The sequence below is a fragment of the Opisthorchis viverrini genome, assembly GCF_000715545.1.
Source record: "Opisthorchis viverrini unplaced genomic scaffold opera_v5_6, whole genome shotgun sequence".
Classification (NCBI taxonomy): Eukaryota; Metazoa; Platyhelminthes; class Trematoda; order Opisthorchiida; family Opisthorchiidae; genus Opisthorchis; species Opisthorchis viverrini.
Window position 1 is genome coordinate 2,491,432 of NW_008751662.1, and position 20,869 is coordinate 2,512,300.

At 44.3% G+C, this 20,869-nt stretch overlaps 1 protein-coding gene across 1 annotated transcript in view; it reads right to left on the reverse strand.

Moving 5' to 3' along the window:
• Positions 1 to 64: 64 nt before the first annotated feature.
• The window catches only part of T265_00637 (hypothetical protein), a gene marked incomplete at both ends in the record, with an annotated part of 22,529 nt that continues 1,724 nt past the window's right edge, over positions 65 to 20,869 (reverse strand). The window contains 3 exons of the mRNA XM_009164465.1: positions 65 to 365; positions 8,802 to 8,896; positions 10,545 to 10,930. Of these exons, the coding sequence (XP_009162729.1) occupies positions 65 to 365; positions 8,802 to 8,896; positions 10,545 to 10,930 (782 nt within the window). The remainder of the gene's footprint in view (positions 366 to 8,801; positions 8,897 to 10,544; positions 10,931 to 20,869) is intronic.

Consider the following 20,869-nt stretch of genomic DNA (forward strand, 5'->3'; position numbering starts at 1 on the left):
TACCCAATGGATGTGAAATCAAATATGACTAATACTTTACAAATATTTTTCTTCATGCCAAAGTTTAGCTGGCTTCCACATGTTCATTACTGGCTGTTCCGTAGCGCAACTGCCCGACCGAATTGAAATCCACGAAGTCTCTGAGCTTCTGAGGATCGATTTCAGATGAAGCGTTCTTTTCCGATGTTGTTGGTTGAGCGTGAGCCTCATTCCGCGAAAATGCTTGCATAAGCTTCATACTCGGAAGGGAGCTAGAATAGATACATGGTTTGACAAACTGACTGATCCAGTCGCAGTCTGCAGACCATGGGGATTGTGTCGGAGTTAATGCGCTGGACAGTGCAAGTTGCTTTTTCATTTTTGTTCTGGAATGCAACAAAATGCATGCGATTTACTGTTGCAAATCGTTCTTAAGTTGTGACGCTCGGATTTAAGTTGTAAGCTGTAGGCAAAAGTGGGTTGACGTCGGAAAGTTGATTATTTCACGTGGGCAGGTAGTCGGCAAACTTTCCAACAGCGACGCTGTCAGTATACCTTGAAAGTCGCCTGGTAAGTGGCTCGAAGATCACGCTTTGTAAGAAATGTGGATAGAAAATGTGCAGTGTAGAGAGCACCAGTGTTACTTTGAGGAGCAGCGAGTGCTGCCGTACGAGAAACGAGGTGGTGATACGCAGCACCTAGCAAATGAGGCTTATCACGTGGGCAGGTAGTCGGCAAACTTTCCAACAGCGACGCTGTCAGTATACCTTGAAAGTCGCCTGGTAAGTGGCTCGAAGATCACGCTTTGTAAGAAATGTGGATAGAAAATGTGCAGTGTAGAGAGCACCAGTGTTACTTTGAGGAGCAGCGAGTGCTGCCGTACGAGAAACGAGGTGGTGAGACGCAGCACCTAGCAAAATGAGGCTTATGCAGAAAAAGTTCTCCGTCCACTGAGACGTCAAGAAAAGCATCTGACTGTGTGTGGAGGCAAAGCACTGAATTGGACAGAGGACTGCGTAGAAAAATTTCTAGACCGAAACGTAGTGTGACAACAAAGATTTTGTCAACAATACCAAAAACGATTGCCATTTAGTAAGCGAAACCTTGCTTTGGGAGAGGGAGGTGATGTCCACCGTAACGGAGCGCCATCAGAGTAGCATTCGCAAAAGCTGTTGACTTTCATTTCGTTGAGGAGCATTGGGTTTGGGTAGTAATCCAGATGCAGGTCGTTACACGCACCCACTCACACACTGGTACCTTTTACTCGAGTTTGTTTTCTCTGGACTCGTTCCTGAACGATATAAGGCATTTTTAATTTAGACGGCATTTGATTTCTAGCTAGCAAAACATCGGTGGTATAGTCGTGCTTCCGCTTCTCTCCAAAGAAGGAACGCCCATGCACACTGACTCAATCGTTTAAAACACTCCACTGAATCGATAATCGATGACTGATTTTAGAGCTGTACACCGAGTTCCAAACTCAAAGTTGTGTTGTGGGTATTGTGACACAGAAGAAGGGATGCCTGTCAGTCCAAGACTAAAGCTTCGCAGTCCAGCGTTAATGGACTTTTCTAGTAATCAGCAACCTACATGAGAGACCACATAAGGTGTCATGCCACCATTCTCCTTGCGTATGAGAGTTGTTTGGTTTTCCCCGGTAGATATTCGCAGGTTAATGATTCTCATAGGTAGATGGATGAGTTCCAGAATAGCCAGATTTTCATTCTCTTGCTTCAAGTACCGTTAGCTGGCAAGGTCGGAAAAATATTTAGTCAATCAGGTTTCTGACCTTGCCAGCCAGAAGGTAGTCATTGATACCTACTTGTACTGTCTGAAGGAACCCCATCATGGGGATGTGCCAAGTCATTGGTGTTATCATCAGGCGGCCAGGGAAGTTCTTCATAGTCCCAAAATTATTCGGCCAGCTGGAAATACTTCTCCATATTTCTTTGGCATCTTGATGGGAGTCCACGAAATCCTACTTCTAAAATGACTCATCTCCATTTGCTTTTGTACTGCTAATTGCTTTAATAGTCAGGTACTGTGCTTCATTTCTGTCCCTGAATGATAATCAAGCATAAGCTTAAGAACATCATAAACGAGGGATCTCCAGTAAGAGCCCAAATTAATGTGAAAATGAGTGCATTTGTCAAAATTTGCCCAATTAGGGTTCAAGCAGAAAATAGGGCTGACGGAAACTTGGGGACTGCGTTTGTATGATGAGCCCAAGAAGGACGTTGCTTTTGTACTGCTAATTGCTTTAATAGTCAGGTACTGTGCTTCATTTCTGTCCCTGAATGATAATCAAGCATAAGCTTAAGAACATCATAAACGAGGGATCTCCAGTAAGAGCCCAAATTAATGTGAAAATGAGTGCATTTGTCAAAATTTGCCCAATTAGGGTTCAAGCAGAAAATAGGGCTGACGGAAACTTGGGGACTGCGTTTGTATGATGAGCCCCAAGAAGGACGGAACCGGTCGTGGGCTGTCGAAGAGTTTTCAGCGACCTTATGATTAGCGTATTACGTCTGAGTTATGTATGTTTTAACCTGTCAGGTTTATGGAGCACACCGGTAGGCTCGGTTCACCAGAGTGACCACTACGACAACCAAGGGTTATCGATTGGACGAGAAAAATAAGCAAACAACGCGTTGAGTCGCCTAACTCGCGTTGTGTATGTTGATTTGGCAGACTGCTTGGCCAAACAGTGTGCTGCTGAACGCTTACGAGCAACCGGAGGTAGACCAAACCAGGCCTACCCGGGCGCAAGCCGCGTGTGTGAACACGTGACAAAGGGTGACGCGCTGTGTCACGTGAACAAAACAACATGGATTGCTCATGGTTGGTTGTTATCACAGGCTGCACATATCAACACGGATGAATACACACACATGCCTAACGGACTGCTGCATTTATCAGGCTTCACCGATTTTCAGATTTGAAACTTAGTGTGAACGTCAGAAGCTGAGTTTACGACGTCCCATTAATGCGCATATGGTGGGAACATTTGAAACAAACTTCACTCCATGCCAAACGCCACTGAACGGAGTGTAACAATTTCACAGCCTAACCACGTCTACACACGTGATTTTGTGAAATTACAACGCCCACGCTGATGAGTAAGCGTGCATTCCGTAATCGACCACAACTAATCCAAAACTGTCCCACAGGCTTCAAGCGCATGTGACTCCACGTGATTGGGAAGTCCTGATAGGCGGGCCAATCGATCGATGCAACCAAGTCGTGTCATGGCTGGGTCTTCGAGTGGTCTGGCACCCCACCACTCGTGTCACCCGTGCGTGATCATGTTCACCTATTCAGTCGTGCAAATTCAGATGTGCGGGGTTTAAGCCTCCGCTCGGCCTAAGATATGCACTGTTGATGAGCTCTTATAAGAGCGAAACTCGAGTTCACTGGTTCCCCCCTTTGGTATGGAAACACCGGAATAATTGCCCCAGGACAAACGAGACTGATGGGCACGGTAATTCTACAAATCCTGCATTACTACGACTAGATCAAAATATGCTCGAGATAGATTTTTTTCTCACGGAATACTGCATCCATTAAAGAATTGACGTCAGCGGGACAGTGAGAAACAGAAATTTATGGAAAAGCGTTGTGTAGGAACACATACGGTTCAGTTTTTTAAGAAAGTTCCGTGAACCGATTCGGGTGGAGGCCACCGTCCAGTGGCCGTTCTCAGTGTGAAGGCCATGCAAGAGAAGTAGCCCACTAAGGTATCCGTCCGTCTGATCAGACGTTCGTGTGCTGATGTCTCTAAAGCTAGCGTTTGACTAGCCATTTTTGCTGAACAACATACCGGGCTGGTGGACCTTAACTACCCAGAGGGCATGATTCATATTCTGATGAGAACAAGGTACTGTTTCTGACCAGAGATATGTCGTTGGTAGTGAGAACACTAGATTGCCACTTTTCGGTGGAAAATTGCTACGAATATGCCAGTTGCTTTTCAGCATTCAAGGCGGAATAATCCTTTACTAAGAAATCGAGATCAATCAGTGCTGTTCACCTTGGGTCGTGGCTTAAGTTGACACATGAAAGCACCCGTACAACTCTGTTAGTTTCGATTGTCTAATTTGCAATCAGCGAAGAACTTTCGCTACCGCATTTCAGGAAACCAAATTTATGATTGTCACCTGATTCATGAGGACGATCCATGTTTCGCTGGAAGCGTACTTGGTTCATTCACTTAAAACTGACGTGGCCAGTCGGCTTCCTACGCCAAACGGAGAGTGAGCAAGCGCACAAAAACCTTTTAGTATAGCAACAAGCGATAGGACCGTCTCCATCTTCGAAGTTGTTTAAGTGCAACTCAATCAATCACGATTTGTGGTTTGAGGCAAAGGATGATTCTAAGTGGCATTTTCCTGGTTTGATTGTCCCTGTGGTCATCTGGGTTGACCTTGAAGTTGACCTTGGAGTTGGGTGCTGGAGTAGCATATGATCCCAACTGTTTGGTACAGAGAAGGAGGAGAGCTTAGTCCTCTATGAAGCCCATTTTGGTATGCGGGGCCAAAAGCGTAGCGATACTGAACTGCTGTAAGTCATTATTTTGTATAGACCACAGGAATGACCGCTTTAAAAAAAAACAAGAAAGACAAACCAAAGTACAAATGGTGCTAAAATCTGCACCATTTCTGAAGGTGACGTAATTGAAGAAGGCAGGAGCTCACGTGGCCTCAGATTCAACACCGACTTATGTTGGGAGGGGACTTAAGGTACCCGAAATCATCGGTAGAATAAGGCAACATTTTCAATGATGGAAAAGACCACACGAACAGAATTATTACAGATGGGATTAGTTTTAGTCGAAATAAGGAGGATAACCTCCACTGGTTTCAATGAATGGATCTGAGTCTCTGAATCGTTTCTTATTGCATTTCGTTGCCAGGGGTAAGAAACAGGAAGACGCTTGGGATTGATTCAAAAACCATCGTTCTGGGGAAACTTTTCGATTGAGTCGGTGGATTTATGGCTGGGAAACGTTTTGCATTTGACACAAGCTTCGTCAGGCCAAGTGAGTGGGTTAACTACGGACCTTGTATTCGGAAAATTCCAAGCCAATATGTTCGAGTGGCGAAACTGGAGGAAAATGGGATCATTCGTCGCGTATTCATTATGAGGCTCTTAAAGCACAGTGTTATTTTCCCCATTCATGATCGTTAAGCCACCGGATGTGACTGTAGCTTCCTAAAACAAGATTTATCTAACTACTCAGTGTTCATCACGTTTCTCGACTCAGCCACGATCTTCAGAACGCAACCTCAACCACCGACTTCCAAGTCATCAACACAAAAGCCACCCAACTGCCATTCGCACAACTGCTATACATGATTCAGGGCTTTATTAAGGTCAAAAAAAAGCAATCCATCCATCAATTACTGTAGCCTAGTTGACTTGTCCCATAAACATCTACGAGCGTTGTCTGTTGAGTTGTTGTTCCAGAAAGCCTTTGTTAGCGGAAGCTGACAAGCCACGGGCCAATGTTCCTAAAATCCCTACAACCGGGAGCTCCAACTAGTGCACCATCACAGCGTTGAACACAGTGAAACAGGTGGATAGTATTTTCATTACGACGATAGATGAAGGTAAAGCCACAGCATTTATGAACAAGAGCGACTGTTGGCTTGTTCGCTGAAATGGGTCATTTGGTTGCAAACGTTTCATCACCAATCGAGTGGCACAACCACTACCCACCGCTTACGCACAACTACGCACTGATTTCACCTCGATTGACGATGAAACGTTTGCAACCAAATTGCCCAGCTCAGCGAACAAGCCAACGACCGTCGACGCTACCTGAGCTACCGACATTCTCCTCTATAGAAGAGCGACTGCCTTTAAAAGGTCAAACTACATCTCGCCGGTGGACCTTCCCGACAAATCAACAATTGCACCATTACGTCAATAATGAATAAGAGTAAGGTTGAAATTGGTAGGAGTCTAAGGTCCAAAGTAAACCATTTAGGGCAAGATAAGTACGGTCCAACCACGACTCTGCGGAATACCTTAAATCCATAAGGCAGATGCTTCGATAAGACAAATAGTGAACGAAATAACGAGTTGGCCAGATTTCTAGCTGGTATTCTAAAGCCACTCTCGAGGAAATAAGGCATGTACATTAGAAATTCGTATGACGTTGTCAATAAAGTCACAGGAGAGTGAGGAAGTCCTTGTGAGTTCTGACCTCACCTCAAATATCCCAAGGGCAGACGCTTTGGAGGTAATCGAGAGATCTTTACTGACAGACTCGACTTTTACAGTCTCGGTGGATGAAATAGTTGAAGGCAGAAAAATGTGTTGAAATCTTGACTCAGCTGTCGAGTCGCAAGAGCCAGGTCTTGCAATGTGATATATACCCATCCGTTCACCCACATACATGACCGTACAGCTCACCACCACTCACTAGATCTGCTTTTTTCTACACGCAAACACGTAGCACAAAGGTAACTCGTCTGACATTTACTTTGTACCGTCTAGTAAGCGTAGCAACAGCTCATTTGCTGACAACCCCACGTACACGCGGAAGTACCTACATATAGGAGTACCGAACACAACCAACAGACTCGCGAGCGTACAGGGAGCAGGAAGTCAACCTCTCTCCACAAGTCCACGAACAATTATGGAACACATGTAGCAGCTATGCTGCAGAGAAAACACTTTCCTGCCGTCCGGACCTTCATCCAGGAACTCTCACAAACTATAAGTTCCTCTTTTGACTTGCCCAACACTTCGCACGTGTTGCAACTCACCACTGTCAACCATAGTAAAAAATATTGCCAGTGCATATGCCTGCTGAATTATATTATGGCTACCATACACTGTACACTAATAGGTGTACAACATCCCCAGTCTTAACTAATATCCATGTGAAGGATTTTGAACAAATGACCTTGGCCGGATAGTACTGTCCAATCAGAATTTTTCTGCGCTACGTTGACGAGTATGTCAATAGTTTGAATTCTAACGTCCAATTGACCATGGAGATGGAGTCCATCTCGACCACACTACCATTTCCGGACCCTATGACACATAAGAATGGAGGAAAATGGAAAAAACTGCTGTCCACCAGAGAGCAAAAGACAGGGATAGTTCTGAACTACTCATCAGCACATCCAAAGTCCCTGTACGCTAGTATTTTCTCATCTATGTTCAGTCAAGTTGGAGCACTGTGCATAGAAGAGATCGACGGCACATTAGCTCAAATCGAAGTTACCAATAGACCTGAAGAAATCGGATACCCAGTGAGTTTGTTGGACCAGTCATTGTGAAGGATAATCATTCCGGTATCAAGACCTATTGGGGAATGGATTGGTGCAATAGTTACCTCATATATTCAAAGAGTGCTGAACAGAGCTTGCACTCGAGTAGCGTGCCAAAAGGGAAAAAAGTTACCCACAGTTTTGTTGCAATTGAAGGATTCTCTCTCAGTTGAAAGGGCAAGAGACTGCATTGAAAATTAAATGCAGTGATTGCACTGTGGTTTACGTAGGACAAACAGCTAGGGAACTGCACGCCAGAATTGGTAAGCATGGGACTCGGCGATCGCGGGGTATGCGTCGGACACAAGACATAGAATAGGTCAGAAAAACAGAATTTTTAAGATGGGACTGCGATTCACATCGCAGTGGCTGATTGCCGAGGTGCTGGAAATCGCCAGCATCACATGTGGAACTGAATCGGGTATGGGGGGGTTTAACGAGCCTACGGATGGCGGTCTTAGACAGGCCGAGATTACATGTGCCGACGTGTGGTTATCAGTAAACATGGAACCAGTAGTGTGTAGGAGTCTCGGGATCTAAAATTTACTGGACATCTTGAAACGATAATGGATAATGCTGACCGGGCCCTTCCTCAAAGTATTTTGAGGCATTATGTAGAAGTGTTGAGAAGGAGTTATCTGACCACATAGTTATATTAACTCAGGTTTATGACAAGGGATAGTCCTAAATTTCTGCTGGACAAATTTTTGTCATTGCATAGACGCCGCTCTAATTATCAACGGATGAATCGCTGTTGTCTACTGACCAAACATGTTGTTCCGTTGACAAGAAGTGATGATATGGTGAAGACCATTGTCATTTCGTGAGATTTATTCTGACACCCACTACGTTCCAGTAGATTCCCTATATGATCTTGGTCAAAATGGTCGACAAATAGATATTGTTATGGCAGATGTATAGAAAACAAGCAGATCGATATGTATAGGTTGGGATATTAGGCAGTTCCATGAGATCTGTCAGACGGCTTGATTGAAAAGTATAGTGGGCCAATGTGGCGCGCCCAGTGAGTGTAACCTAAAAACAGATGGAGATCCAACAGAAGTTATTCAGTTGTCCACTGAAATCCATGTGCAGATGGCTTTTTTCACGAACCAGTGCTTAAGCAAACTCTTTGGAGAACGCGGTGGTAATACCCATTTGGGTGGATCGCCGATGAGAATTGACCGCAACCCATGTTTTGCCTATTTTCATTAACTACTCGATTATGTCAGTAGCACAAAATAGCAATCAGTTAATTATTCTGGGCAGCGAATTCTGTCAGAATTCAAGCAGTCGGTCACGTGTGTGTAGCCTCCTCTGGGGGAGTGGTGTGCGTGGCATTCTCGTGGAGGGAGCATCATCTATGGAAGCGATAGTTAGACCGGTTATAGCCTTCGGAAGAGGGAGGAGAGACGAGGATTTCCTGGCAGTCGAGCAACCGTGGTTTTAGGCCACCCCCAGGTTTCCCACATCTCCCGGGTTACACTGAATGACTTAAGTTTACATTCAAATTTCCTCGTGAATGCAACAAAGACCTACCTCCTGTTTTGAAACCATGTTTTGATTTGTGTTTCGGTCAGATTCAAGTCATTGGATAGTTCAACTCGTTTGTGTACGCTCAGGTACCTGTCACGCTGAAAGGGAAACAAGATTGGTATGTCATATTTAGCAAATCACGGTGTTCCCTAGCATATGACATCGTTCAAAATACTCCCTGAATATGAGGAGTCCTCTGAGGCTACTCCGTTCTCATGACCATGAACAAGCTTTAAATACGAGGCGATCTCTCCGTCTTAGTTAACTTGATTTTTGTCACTTCCGAACTTTCAACTTCATTTTAACTGTTTCCCACCCAGTAACTCCGCCAAAGCAGGTCAGGTGTCTCCATATGAATGCATTTAATCGCAATTATTGTTGTTGTAGCGGTAAAAAGCCCACTGGACCAATCCATTTCATTTTCATTGACCATTATTTCAAACTCATGACCACGATCTCGAACCTAAACTGAAGAATCTATAAGGACACATTGTGGGGCATTTAGCCGGTGTCTCCACTGCTGTCATCGTCACATAACACATACGACACCAAAATGCCTTTGTCACTTGCTTTTCTAGCTTTCACATGTTGAGCAACGCTCATGAAAGAGCACCAAGCGAGCCTATATGTACAGATATTACCGGAACGGAACGCAACTGAAGTTGCATTTGTTCTAAATCTATATCGCAAACCAGCTTAATATATAATATATATTATATACAATATATTTATTATAAATATAATATACATAAACCAGCTTAATATATAATAATATAAGACAAGGATAATATGTCTGAACACGTAAGACTTATTGATCTGATTTGTCATAAAAGAGCAGAGACGTAACATAAAATCCTGAAGTAACCACCAACCACCTACATTCGAACGATGACAGTGATACATAATTTTTGAAACCGTTTACAGGTGTGGAAAAATCTACGCTGAGTTAGATGAAATAAAGATGGGGAAAGCGTCACATCGAACGGGGAGGTGGTATACACCTCATCTTACTCGTCACACCATCTTCGTCCTTATTCTCATCAAAAACAATAGGAGACCAGCGACATTTGCTACTATTTGATTGCTGATGAAAAGGTATGTCTATTGGGCAAAGTGAGAAAGAACACAATAGGTATTAGTGCAGAAAACCCGGGGAATTAACAGTTGTTTGCAGAAAATAATGTAACATCATTGATGTGGTCAAGCGAGGACCGTGAGGGAATGAAATTACACTCGTTGCCATGACTGTTTCCGAGTAGCCAACATCTTGGTTTCCCGTTCGACGCTCTGGAAACCTCAGTCGGCTTGGAGTCAATCCAACGCTTTTGGGAGACGTAACTCAAACCAACTTAGGGTTGGATGATTACGGTGCGAACTGTTTTCAAAATTCCTTCGATTTACCCACTCGTGACAGCGTACATCCAGTTCAGTTTTTTTTTTGGTTTTTGAATGTATCCACTCAACAATTTAAGGAGGACGGTGGGGTAAAAAGATGCTCAGCCATTCGGTACTTGAGAGTTGGGGGCTTATCCAGAAAGTATCAAAGAAGAAAACGCAGGTGAGAGATTGGTTTCATGATGGAAAAAGGTGAACTGGGTACAGAGTTACGTTGTAAGTGCAATGCTTCATTTGGTATCAGGAGTCTTATTCCAAACTTTCCTACTTGTAAGTCTAAAGGAAGTTTTGTAAGAACCATTTGGAACATCCAAGATTTAGCGCTTTGTGCGTAGCAAACAAAGGACTTACCGAGAACTCATTCTCCAGGCGTTCCAACTGTACTGACGAATACGCCTGTCTTGGTTTACGATCCCCTGTTGATCCTTGTACATCTCTGTGGAGTGCTCGACCTGTCAAGTCCTTGGAACGCTTTGTTAGCTTGGCGTATACGTTCTTTGTCGGAATCGAAGGCGACGACGTTGTACGGGAAAATTTATCGTTCCGGAAATTTTTGGAGAATATTTGCCGGCTACTTCTGTCTGTTTGACTGTAATCAGATAGACCGCAATTTGTGACAGCTGTCGTATGCGTGTCTTCGTTAAAAATTGTCTCGTGTTCACTGGGCAACGGGTGTGAAAAATTCCAGCACTGCGAATTCAAACCGGCTTCAATCACAAAATTTTTCCCCATTGTCTCTAAGTGGATTGCAGCTGACGCGTCACCAGTTCCCGTAGTCACTGTTGCACCGAATGGAAGATGCGAATAACGAAAAATTAGGAGACGAGTCAGTCATAACTCATAAAAACCTATGGACCATCCTCCTTCCAAATTTCAAATTTGAATTAAATGTATGTCCTCTGGTAGCCGCCTAAAGATAAACATAGCAAACTCCTTCAACAACGGACTTGTCAAATAGAAAATACGGTGCTCAGGAACATTTATCGATTATCCGTTGTCACACCTTTAAAATTCCTACAGGAATTTGAGACACCATAGTTATCTGGACAAAAGATATTCAGTAAAGCCCAGCGAAGCAGGAAATCCGAAATGGGCACTGTACGGTTAAAAGAGTTCGGTTCCCTAATGCACTGGTATAGTGTATTTTGTTAACAAACTGTGAAGATTGCAGCTTGGGGGTTGGATAGGTATGGTATTTTGTTCATAGCCACACCACTCGCGTTTGAACGGTCGTGCTCCTCTTCTGGCGTACTTATTCTGGTGAGACCATGGAATTCGATTCATGCACAAGCCAAACTGAAGCAAATGATTGGATGGTCCTAGTCACGTGATCCATACCAAAATATACAACCACTACATACGAGGCCCAGCTGTTTAGCAGAGGTTCGCACCAATGACCGGTCGTGGCTTGGTGGCGGAGCGGGGTATGCTTGGGAGCGGAACTGGTGGTTCGCGGTTATAGTCCGAGCGACGTCGCCAGACTTGATTTCGACTTTCCCGGTTAACGTGTTACTTCATAGGATGCGACTGCTTTTGCTGAGTTAGTTAAGTTTGAATCGAGATTTCCGAAAACACAAGTGTCAAGTTCCCTCGAAGCTTTTATTGGAAGAACTAATGTGGGAAGTCAGAAAAAGGTTGTGTAAGAAGAGCAGGTTGAAGTACGTGGATACGTTCTGTGATGTCAACATTTCTCATTTAATAAACGCCCTATTGCACATATTTCACGTGAGGAGGCGGAGGTCTCCTGCCATAAATTATTAGAATTGTTTCATGCTATTTTTTCGCGTGCACTGGCAGTCCATCTTTCTTTGGTTTATACGCTTCAACCATTTAACTCGTTTTTTCCTTGGCTTGTGCACAAACGCAACTTGAACGCGCGCGCTTCCTGGCTTGTGCACAACTAATCAATCAGAATGCTGGCTTGTGCATGAATCGCATGCCTGAGTCCACACCAAAGGGAAGCAATGGACTCGAGCATCGCACTTATTAGAGATTATCAGCAGTGCCGGGATTTGACCCCCGGACATCTGACATGCGAGGCGAGCGTGTAGCCACTATTCCACCAACGCACGTTGGACGCATCTGAATTTTCACGTCTGAACCGTGAAGACGCAATTACTGAATACGATAAAACTGATCCAAATGGTTTCGATATTGTAAGCCGGTCACGCCGGGATCTACTCACGTGGCCACCACTAGGATGGAATGAAATAATCTCTCTCCCTTTACGCTTGCAAATGTGTGTGTGCAGACACCGAACCAACGTGCAACCAACGCGTTTCAGAAGCCCTTTCCGAAGGTACATTTTGTCAGTAGATTTGCTGCATGTGACCTGTTTCTTTTGGGCAACAGTATCACGCTACTGATGAAAGGAAGGTGTTCACTGCGGAGTCATTTATTAGAAAGTGCCAAGTGAACAGTCACAGACTACTGGACAGGGAAGCAAAACTCCCATATGCATCATCTTATTTACAAAAACTGAAAATTATCCATCTTCTCCTTGAACGCGTTTTCCTGAACTTTCCTGGATATTTTATTAACTGTTGCTCAAATGCAAGCAAATGCGACTCCATAAGTTCCGTAATAAATCTCACTTTTCAAGAGAAGCGAAGCGGATTTACGGGAGAACATACTACTTTTATGCCCCCTATCAGTAGTATCACCGTTACACCAATATTATCAAAGCAGGAACACTGACCGTAGTGATGGGATGAATCTCTACCATTTTCAAGTTGGCGAATTAAGGTGTCCTCCCTCATCACTCCAGAATAATCGTAACATATGATACATCTGGTATATTTCCGTAAAACTGGGCGTTGTAGTTGAGACGTAAAAGTGAACTTCACCGATTTCGCGACCAGCGTAAAGAACAACGAAACCCAAGTGTCGCCATAGAGTTTTCGATCACTACTGTACTGTGATGCAAATGAATTATCAGGTGACAGTGTGTTACTTCGGCTTCACCCATTTCCAGGTGGCGGTTTCAATAGAGACGATGGATTTGTTCATTTCTTCGTAAACAAATGAACAGCCGTTATTACAACCCGAGCTACTAGCTACCCGGAGTACAAGAACATCTAGTCCCAGAGAAGAATACTATCAAAGCAAAAACGGTGTGCATCATCCATTACGTTGACAATTGAAATTCCCCAAGTTTATTCTGCTCCCATTGGTAACCCCACCCCAATTTTGTGTTTAGTGTGTATATATGAAATGACGTTTTTGTTTGTCCTCACCTCTTCACCCATTTGACCTTGAGGTCATCCGGTCATTTGTAGTCGACTTTGCACGTGTGACTGTCGCACGTGGGAGCCTGCTTTCTCCCTTGGTTTGTACTTTTGTAGTCCAAGTGGGCTAGTTGTTTTGGACGAGTATCTACTGTTGAGGTTTGTATAATTTGCGAATTTGTCTTACACTAATAGTACCGTATAGAAGTCCAGCTCCGACTTTGTTTTGCCTACCCGGAGGTTCTGGTATTACGCGTCACTCGAAGATACCGTTCGCCCGTTATACGGTGATTACCAATTCCTAGGAAGCTAATGTCTCGTGGGTCTGTTTTCGGCATCGGGTCATACCACTTTGAAAACCCGAAGCCTTACTAATTTTCAATGTTTGACAAGCGACCTGTGGGGTTTGATTTTATTGAACAAGCTTAAACAAGCCTTCTAGCGCCAGTTGTGGACAAATGAGATCCGTCAAGCAAAGTCAGAGACTTGAGAATCAGTGAACTGACGTTCGCATAACACTTTTCAAGCAAAGAAGGTTGGTAAATATCTGTATGAAAATACAATTCGGAACTCGGATTCCTTTGGCTTGATGTACATTTTACACTGTAAGCCAGTCTAGTGTGAAGTGTCGCGTCACCAACGGCAGTAAAGGGAAGTTTCTTAAGAAATTATATTCTCTCGTTTTTCACTAAGTCAAAAGAACTCGGCCTGTTGTAGTGATATCCCATAAAATGAAAGACTGGATCGTTGAAAACCGGATCATTGCTGTCCACAAGTTTACATTCGTCAAGTACTCACAGGTTTACTAATAGAAACGGACTCTCTAAATGTGTTCTGTTCACTTTCGGACGACACTAGGTAGTCGAGAACATTGTGGTCAGATGCTCTGTCTTCATTGGTCCGAAATGCTGTGATTCAAACTCTTGGGAGTGTAAACTGTCTTGACTGAGCCGTCTTCAACCACCCTTTGAATGGTTCGCGACAGAGTAAGATGGGCTGAAAAGGTAACTCTTCAACGGTTGAATCAGTACGTCAACGACTTCCTATGCTGGCGTATTCAAGGAAGCAATGGTCGGACAGCAATATGCACCACGACTGACGGCGCGCGGCACAGCTACCGTGTGAAAAATGCACTTTTTTATCGAGGAAAAGATGCAAGACGACACTGGGTGCACCTACCCGAGTAATTATCGTTCTGACAGCTAAACATTTCTCTGAAGGTACAGTAGACACGCGAGCAAGATCTCTTTTACCCTCTGAAATGGCATAGACAGCCGACCGTTATATTCCATTCTACACACGTCTAACGATTTTCGCTTGTCAAAAAGATCCCTTGATAGTTGCTCAACACCGAATGAATATAATACTCAGCGCAATACAGCCGTAGGCTGTGCGTCACGAATCTCGGATCAAAACGAAAGGTTTAGTTTATTTTCACCTCCATCAGTAACCAATTTTCACTTTGATCTGTTGCCTGAACAGTTGTGGATGGGCATGCTGATATCCCAGTCCACTCCGAGCATTTCATGTGACGGAGTCTAATCTTAACGCAGTAGCGCTGAGCGGCAGAAGGTGTCTTTCTAGAAGCTTTTTGTCTATTAGGAGACATTCTATCGCGAACGCTTTTGCACGGTGAAATCATTTCCAACATTAGAATGTCCCTGGATCGGACGTTGGTTTTTATGGAAACTGCTGTATTTCTTCGGGTTCAACCTGAGCATCACACGAACTCCACAATGAACGGTTTCAGAGTAACCTGCAGCCGCTGCAGATATCCATGTCCAAAGACGTTCACCAGGTTTCAAGCGTTTGTGGCGTTACCTGATTTGGAAGTCCTGATAGGCGCGGCAGCCAATCGATATAACCAGGACAATTACTGGATCGTCATTCTAAGCGTTGGGGCAACCCACCTCCAATCAAGAGTGAACTTGGTTCTTTCGAGAGACTCACATGGAACCCAGCTGAATCTCTCGTTTATTATGTTCTCAGGCAACTGAATGTGCTGCACCAGGCCGCCTCATGTTTCAGTCGCTACGATATCTGAAATATCGCGATACATTTATATTTGTAATGTACTACTCATAAGGTTACTGAAAATCCATCGACAGCCCACGACCGGTTTCGCCCTCCTTGGGGCTCATCAGGTAGGCGCAGTCCCCGGGTTTCCGTCAAACTTATGTTCTACTTGAAACCAAATTGCACGAAATTGGCGAATATACACTCATCTGCAAGAACCAAATTGGTTTGCAGATGAGTGTATATTCGCCAAGAGTGAACATGTTCGCCTATTCAGAAGTGAAAATTCCGATGTGTCCAACGTGCGCTGGTTGAGTAGTTGTAACACACTCGCCTCCCATGTAGGATATCCGGAGTTTGAAATCCAGCACGGCCAACGATACATACTGCTGATGATCTCTAATAGGAGTGCAACTCGAGTCCAGTGCTTGCCTCCTTGCTTGACCAGAATAATTACGTCAATAGGAGTGAAACTCGAGTCCACTGCTTGCCTCATTTGGTGTATACTGACCGGAATAAGTACGTCAGGACTAAGGGACAACTCCTCAATTGAGAGTGACGTGATCGCGAATCCTTGGGAAACATTGGAGGCCGCCGAATAGAAGCCGATTGCCACTACACGATAAGGTCTGAGTTAGTGCCATCGCAGAAGACCCATTGGCAAACGCTGTTTGACAATGCGTCCCATAAATTAAGCATCCCCTTACTCAGTAGTTTATCCATATTGTTAGCACTCTGGTTTCAGGCGACATCATGATAGAATCATACCTCTTGAAGCGTCATGCCTCTTGGTGACAGCAATTAGATTTATCATGATAAACAGACTCAGTCGCATATCAAAACTGGGTTTTGACGGGAGACCCATCTAGAACCCAGCTGAATCTCTCTTTTGTGATGTTTATTACGATTTTTCTCCTTGGTAAGAGTCCACCTTTACATGAGGGGGACTTTCCCTCGGTCCGATTTTTCTCGTCGGTTGAATCCTCTTCGGACTGTGGACACACCAAAAATTAATCAACGAAAATGGGGCATACTGCGGACCATTGTGCTTGTACCAGCCTGGCCAATCCAATGCCGCTCAAAAGTAGGGTACACTCAGAAGTGAACTGCCGTAGGAAGTGTGCTATGTGTGGCATAAAATTGTTCCCATCCTGTAGATCACTTTGTCAAAAAGAGCAGCTCAATCACCGACTAACAGCTTTGCCCGTTCGCACACAATTTGATCATGGACAAAAATTTACCCATTCGAGCGTGTAACCTCTCGCCAAGAGAATTAGGAATCAAGCGTAGCCTATACGAAAGTCAACGCTCGTCTGTAAGCTGATCTTGCGTGTACATGAGATTCAAATCGTACCAAAAACAAGATGGGACCCACAGAGGCTATCGACAAATTTTCAGCGACCTCAGCCGCACACTAAATGATTTACAACAAGAAACAGCCAAGCCCACGGGGGACTGCGACAAACTGCGAGGGGGTTTGACTTCTCCAAAAGGTGACCATCTCTTTAATGAGATGTCACACTAAATCGCAGCTGAACAGAACGCTATCGTGAAGTTTTTAAGGAGGGTTGCCTTTCATCAGAGTGATGTGACTTTTGAATAATCGTTTCGGGATAAAGGCAGGATCAGTCGATCAAAACAAATGCATCGTCCGACTGACAACAAAGACAATCGAATTTATCGTGCATCTACTGCGCCTCGTGTTCCATTTGTTGGGAGTCTTCTGAAACCTCCTGGAGACACCGCCATTGATTTCATACTCCCTAAAGCGAATCATGTAGACCTGGTGCCCGAGGTTCCACCAACCGTTCACCAACACCATAAACCAGAGATTAATCCTTAAAACCAATTTAATTCTGAACTTTTTCTGTGTCAAGAAATTATACTTCGCTACCTCGATTATCGTTCTAGAAACATGAGGTGCCCTTTGTGTAACACGTTAGGCTGGAGAACCCTGTAGCCGAGAGATTTTTCTGAGTCTCCTTTCTAACAGTTAGATAATTTGTAATTGAGTGTACTTCTTCAGTTGCGTACAATTCGGCGTTGAAGTAGAATATAAGGTTGATCGAAATTCGATAACTACACTTACTTGATGAGCCCCAGCAGATTTCTCAGCTGCCTTGCGAGTAGTGTAGTATTATATCAGATACACCTTCAAACGCCTTCAAACCCTACAAACCGTCTTGAGTTCTGCTGTTATATTGTCGAACATGGTTGGAGAAGAGGAATCACTGGCCCTCTTCAGCTTTCCTTCACTAGTTATGAAGCTTTGCTTTCGGTAACATCCCAGTAAGTAATTAAAGCCACGAAATTATTGGAAGATAAGAATGCCTGCATAGAGTAGCCACGTAGGACAGAGATTATAAGTCCCTACGGTTGCTTCCACTTAGTATTACTGACAAAGGGTGGTTGGCTGACGTAGATTAGTGACGGACACCTCGGTTGTGACGAAGGACATTCAAAGGACTCGATAGCATTCAATAAATAGAACCGAGTGACTGATGTGGACTAACTCGGTGCTTTTTATCAGTTAGATGTGTTACACTGCCTCATCAAATGCTCTGCTTGCACAGTTTTACAAAAAAGGCGGCAGATACCCAGCGTTTCTCTGAAACTCACACCCTGTCCTTCAACCTGACTGGTGTGTTCATTCATCACAAGCTGGTGGATGATCAGAAATGAAGCACGGAAGTTCGTTGTCTGAAATATTTGAGCTAAGCCCAACCAACTGCGTTGATACGTAACAGTTATTAACCCGTATATGATGAATCACGTATGAGGTATATGTCCATAAGTGTAACGAAGAGGGAGCATATTCAGCAGCTCAAGAAACGAAGCATCTGTTCGGTAAACACGAGGTCATCGGTTCGTATTCAACCCTGAGTGAACCTTTTGGTTCGTGCTGCGTTTACTCAGAATGTGTTTTGTGTCAATCCAGGTAGCTAAACGGGGGACAATTTGGGGAATACGGGCTCAGTGAATATCATAGGGTGTTATTTTTGAGCGAAAAACACTCATTTGCAAACCAGTTTGGTTTTGTGGGGAGTTAAAAAACATCACAAGCGAGAGATTCAGCTGGATTCCAGCTGAGTCTCCCGAAAAACCAAATTTGTTTGCAAATGAGTGTATTTCGTTAATTTCGTGCAATTTGGGTTCAAGTAGAACATAAGGTTGACGGAAACCTGCGGACTATACCTACTTGATGAGCCTCAAGGAGAGCGAAACCAATGGTGGGCTTTCGGAGTGTTTTCAGCAACCTTACGTCTGAGTTTTAAATGTCAGTCAAGAACCGTAAGCACCTTGGGGTAGAAAGTTCCTTGAGGATAATTACTTGGTCTCTGGTCGGTTAATTACAAAGCGTTGTCACAATTTAAGGGTATTAACATAGAAAAAATGATTGCTGGAACTGACCGTTCGGTCATTCTTTCTGTCCGACCTGTTTGCCACGTGCTTTCACATGCTTCTCCAGATATAGATTGCTCATCACTGCTTGAAATATAAAGCTTAAGATGACGCTTGGTGTATCTGGTTTTAGCCGACCATATTTGACACCTACGCTGCCTTTACACTTAACAGGAACCAGTGGAAGCTAAACCGTACTTCGGTGGATCCGTGTAAAACGCGACCAACCTCATTTGAACGAGTCTTCTCATCTCTAGGGACGCCTAGACTGTCTGCGATTTTCACCCCTGATGATGAATTCACCTCACACTTATTGGGCACAAAATATCAATGGCCTATAATGCGAGCAAAAGTCGGGTCAGTCTGTCCGGATGAGCAACATGTTTTTACCACATGTTTTTACCTAATTAGGGACAATCTCCACCCCCTCCCTCGTGCAATGAATGACCTCTAATTTGATGTCAACCCCCCCAACGGCCTCTCGGTCCGGGGTATTATTCAGTTCACCTTATTGCCGTCTGTCGACACAATGGAACAAGTTCTTGAATGTTGATGCAACTAGCCTACGGGCAAGTAGTTTTTCGCGGATGAAGCTGAATGAGGCTTATTTTTCGACAAGTAGTGTTGCAACTGTGACCGTTGCCGGAAACTGAAACTGGGATGATAGTCATTTTTAGAGAGAGACAATTAATCGAGGTTTTGGTTCTATTCCGCTATTCCCGACAATTTCCACATTGCGACATCATTGTTACGAAAATAGACCAGAGACTGAATGGAGAATTCGATGAAAGTGCTTCGCCTGACGAGCTAGAAGTGAACTGAATTCTCAAACCCTGTTTAACTCATCGGGTCGCTTAAGGATGTTGATCTAAAGTCACCAACAATAGTTCTGACGAACACAATAAAGCCTCAGGCGTGCTCAGGTCGGCCATTCATGGAGGAACATCTCCCCCGAAATGATCTGTCACCGTGGGAGACCGCGTCTTTATGGGATTCTTCTATACGTACACTCAATTGCATATCACTTTTTGTCTATAAAGTTTGGGTAATTTGTTCACCGGGTGGATTATCTACTGTCCACGGTAAATCAGCGTTGTGCGTGCAACATGCTCTTTGGGAGATTCACAAAGACATCTAGCCAATCCCTCTTCACTGATGTTCAAGACACCTTCAGCATGCCAGAGTACGGCTGCATTTAAGTTCTAGTCCGCTGGACATTTCTTTCTCCGTCAAGCTACTGTACATTCCATTTTAAGGTCAAACGTCGGCGAAAAAACAGAACAATACAATTAGAATCCTCCCATCCTGTTTGCTAGTTTTGTTGAGTTTGTCGAAATCCAGGCTGCTTACATCTCCCGTTGTTGGGTACACCTCTCAGCCACATCAAAAACGCTGGTGCCCGTTTCATTCATTTCCTTTCTGCTCGCCTCTTTGTTTTACAGATAACCGCGTGCTCGTAGTTGCACAGGACTGTGTTAGATGCCGCTCATCACTTTTTTGTTACCTACTTGTTTGACGAAGACCGATTAAAATGCTGATTAACTTCCTTTTCACGCTTGATCCACCCTCTACCGGGGTCAGTCTTCATCATCCTCATCACAATTATCGACAGCATGACATCAGTGTTCAACACTGATGCTTCACTGCCCCCAAAACCACTACTTATTTGAAAGCCTTATTCTGAAGAAAATGAGTAAATGTGGACGGGTAGGGGACTTAGTGCTAGCTTACCACAGTCATTCCCAAGCGCCTACACCTCCAGACATTCACACAGGTAATCTGGATAGAAACTGACAAGAAGAACGCCACTGATATCGGTTGGCAGCCATATCTTGTAGTGTCCCCAGCCAGGCACAGTGAGGATCACGCGGTCCCCATCCTGGAAGGCGAGTAGCACCGGCAGTACCCAAGTGTTTCGTGACCTCCTTCATACTCGTCTGTCAGGTCAAGGGTTGGCCACCTCTCTGTTTACGCCACTCCGAATTGGGCATGGAAAACAGTACTCTCTTCGGCAAACGATGGTTCGGCATA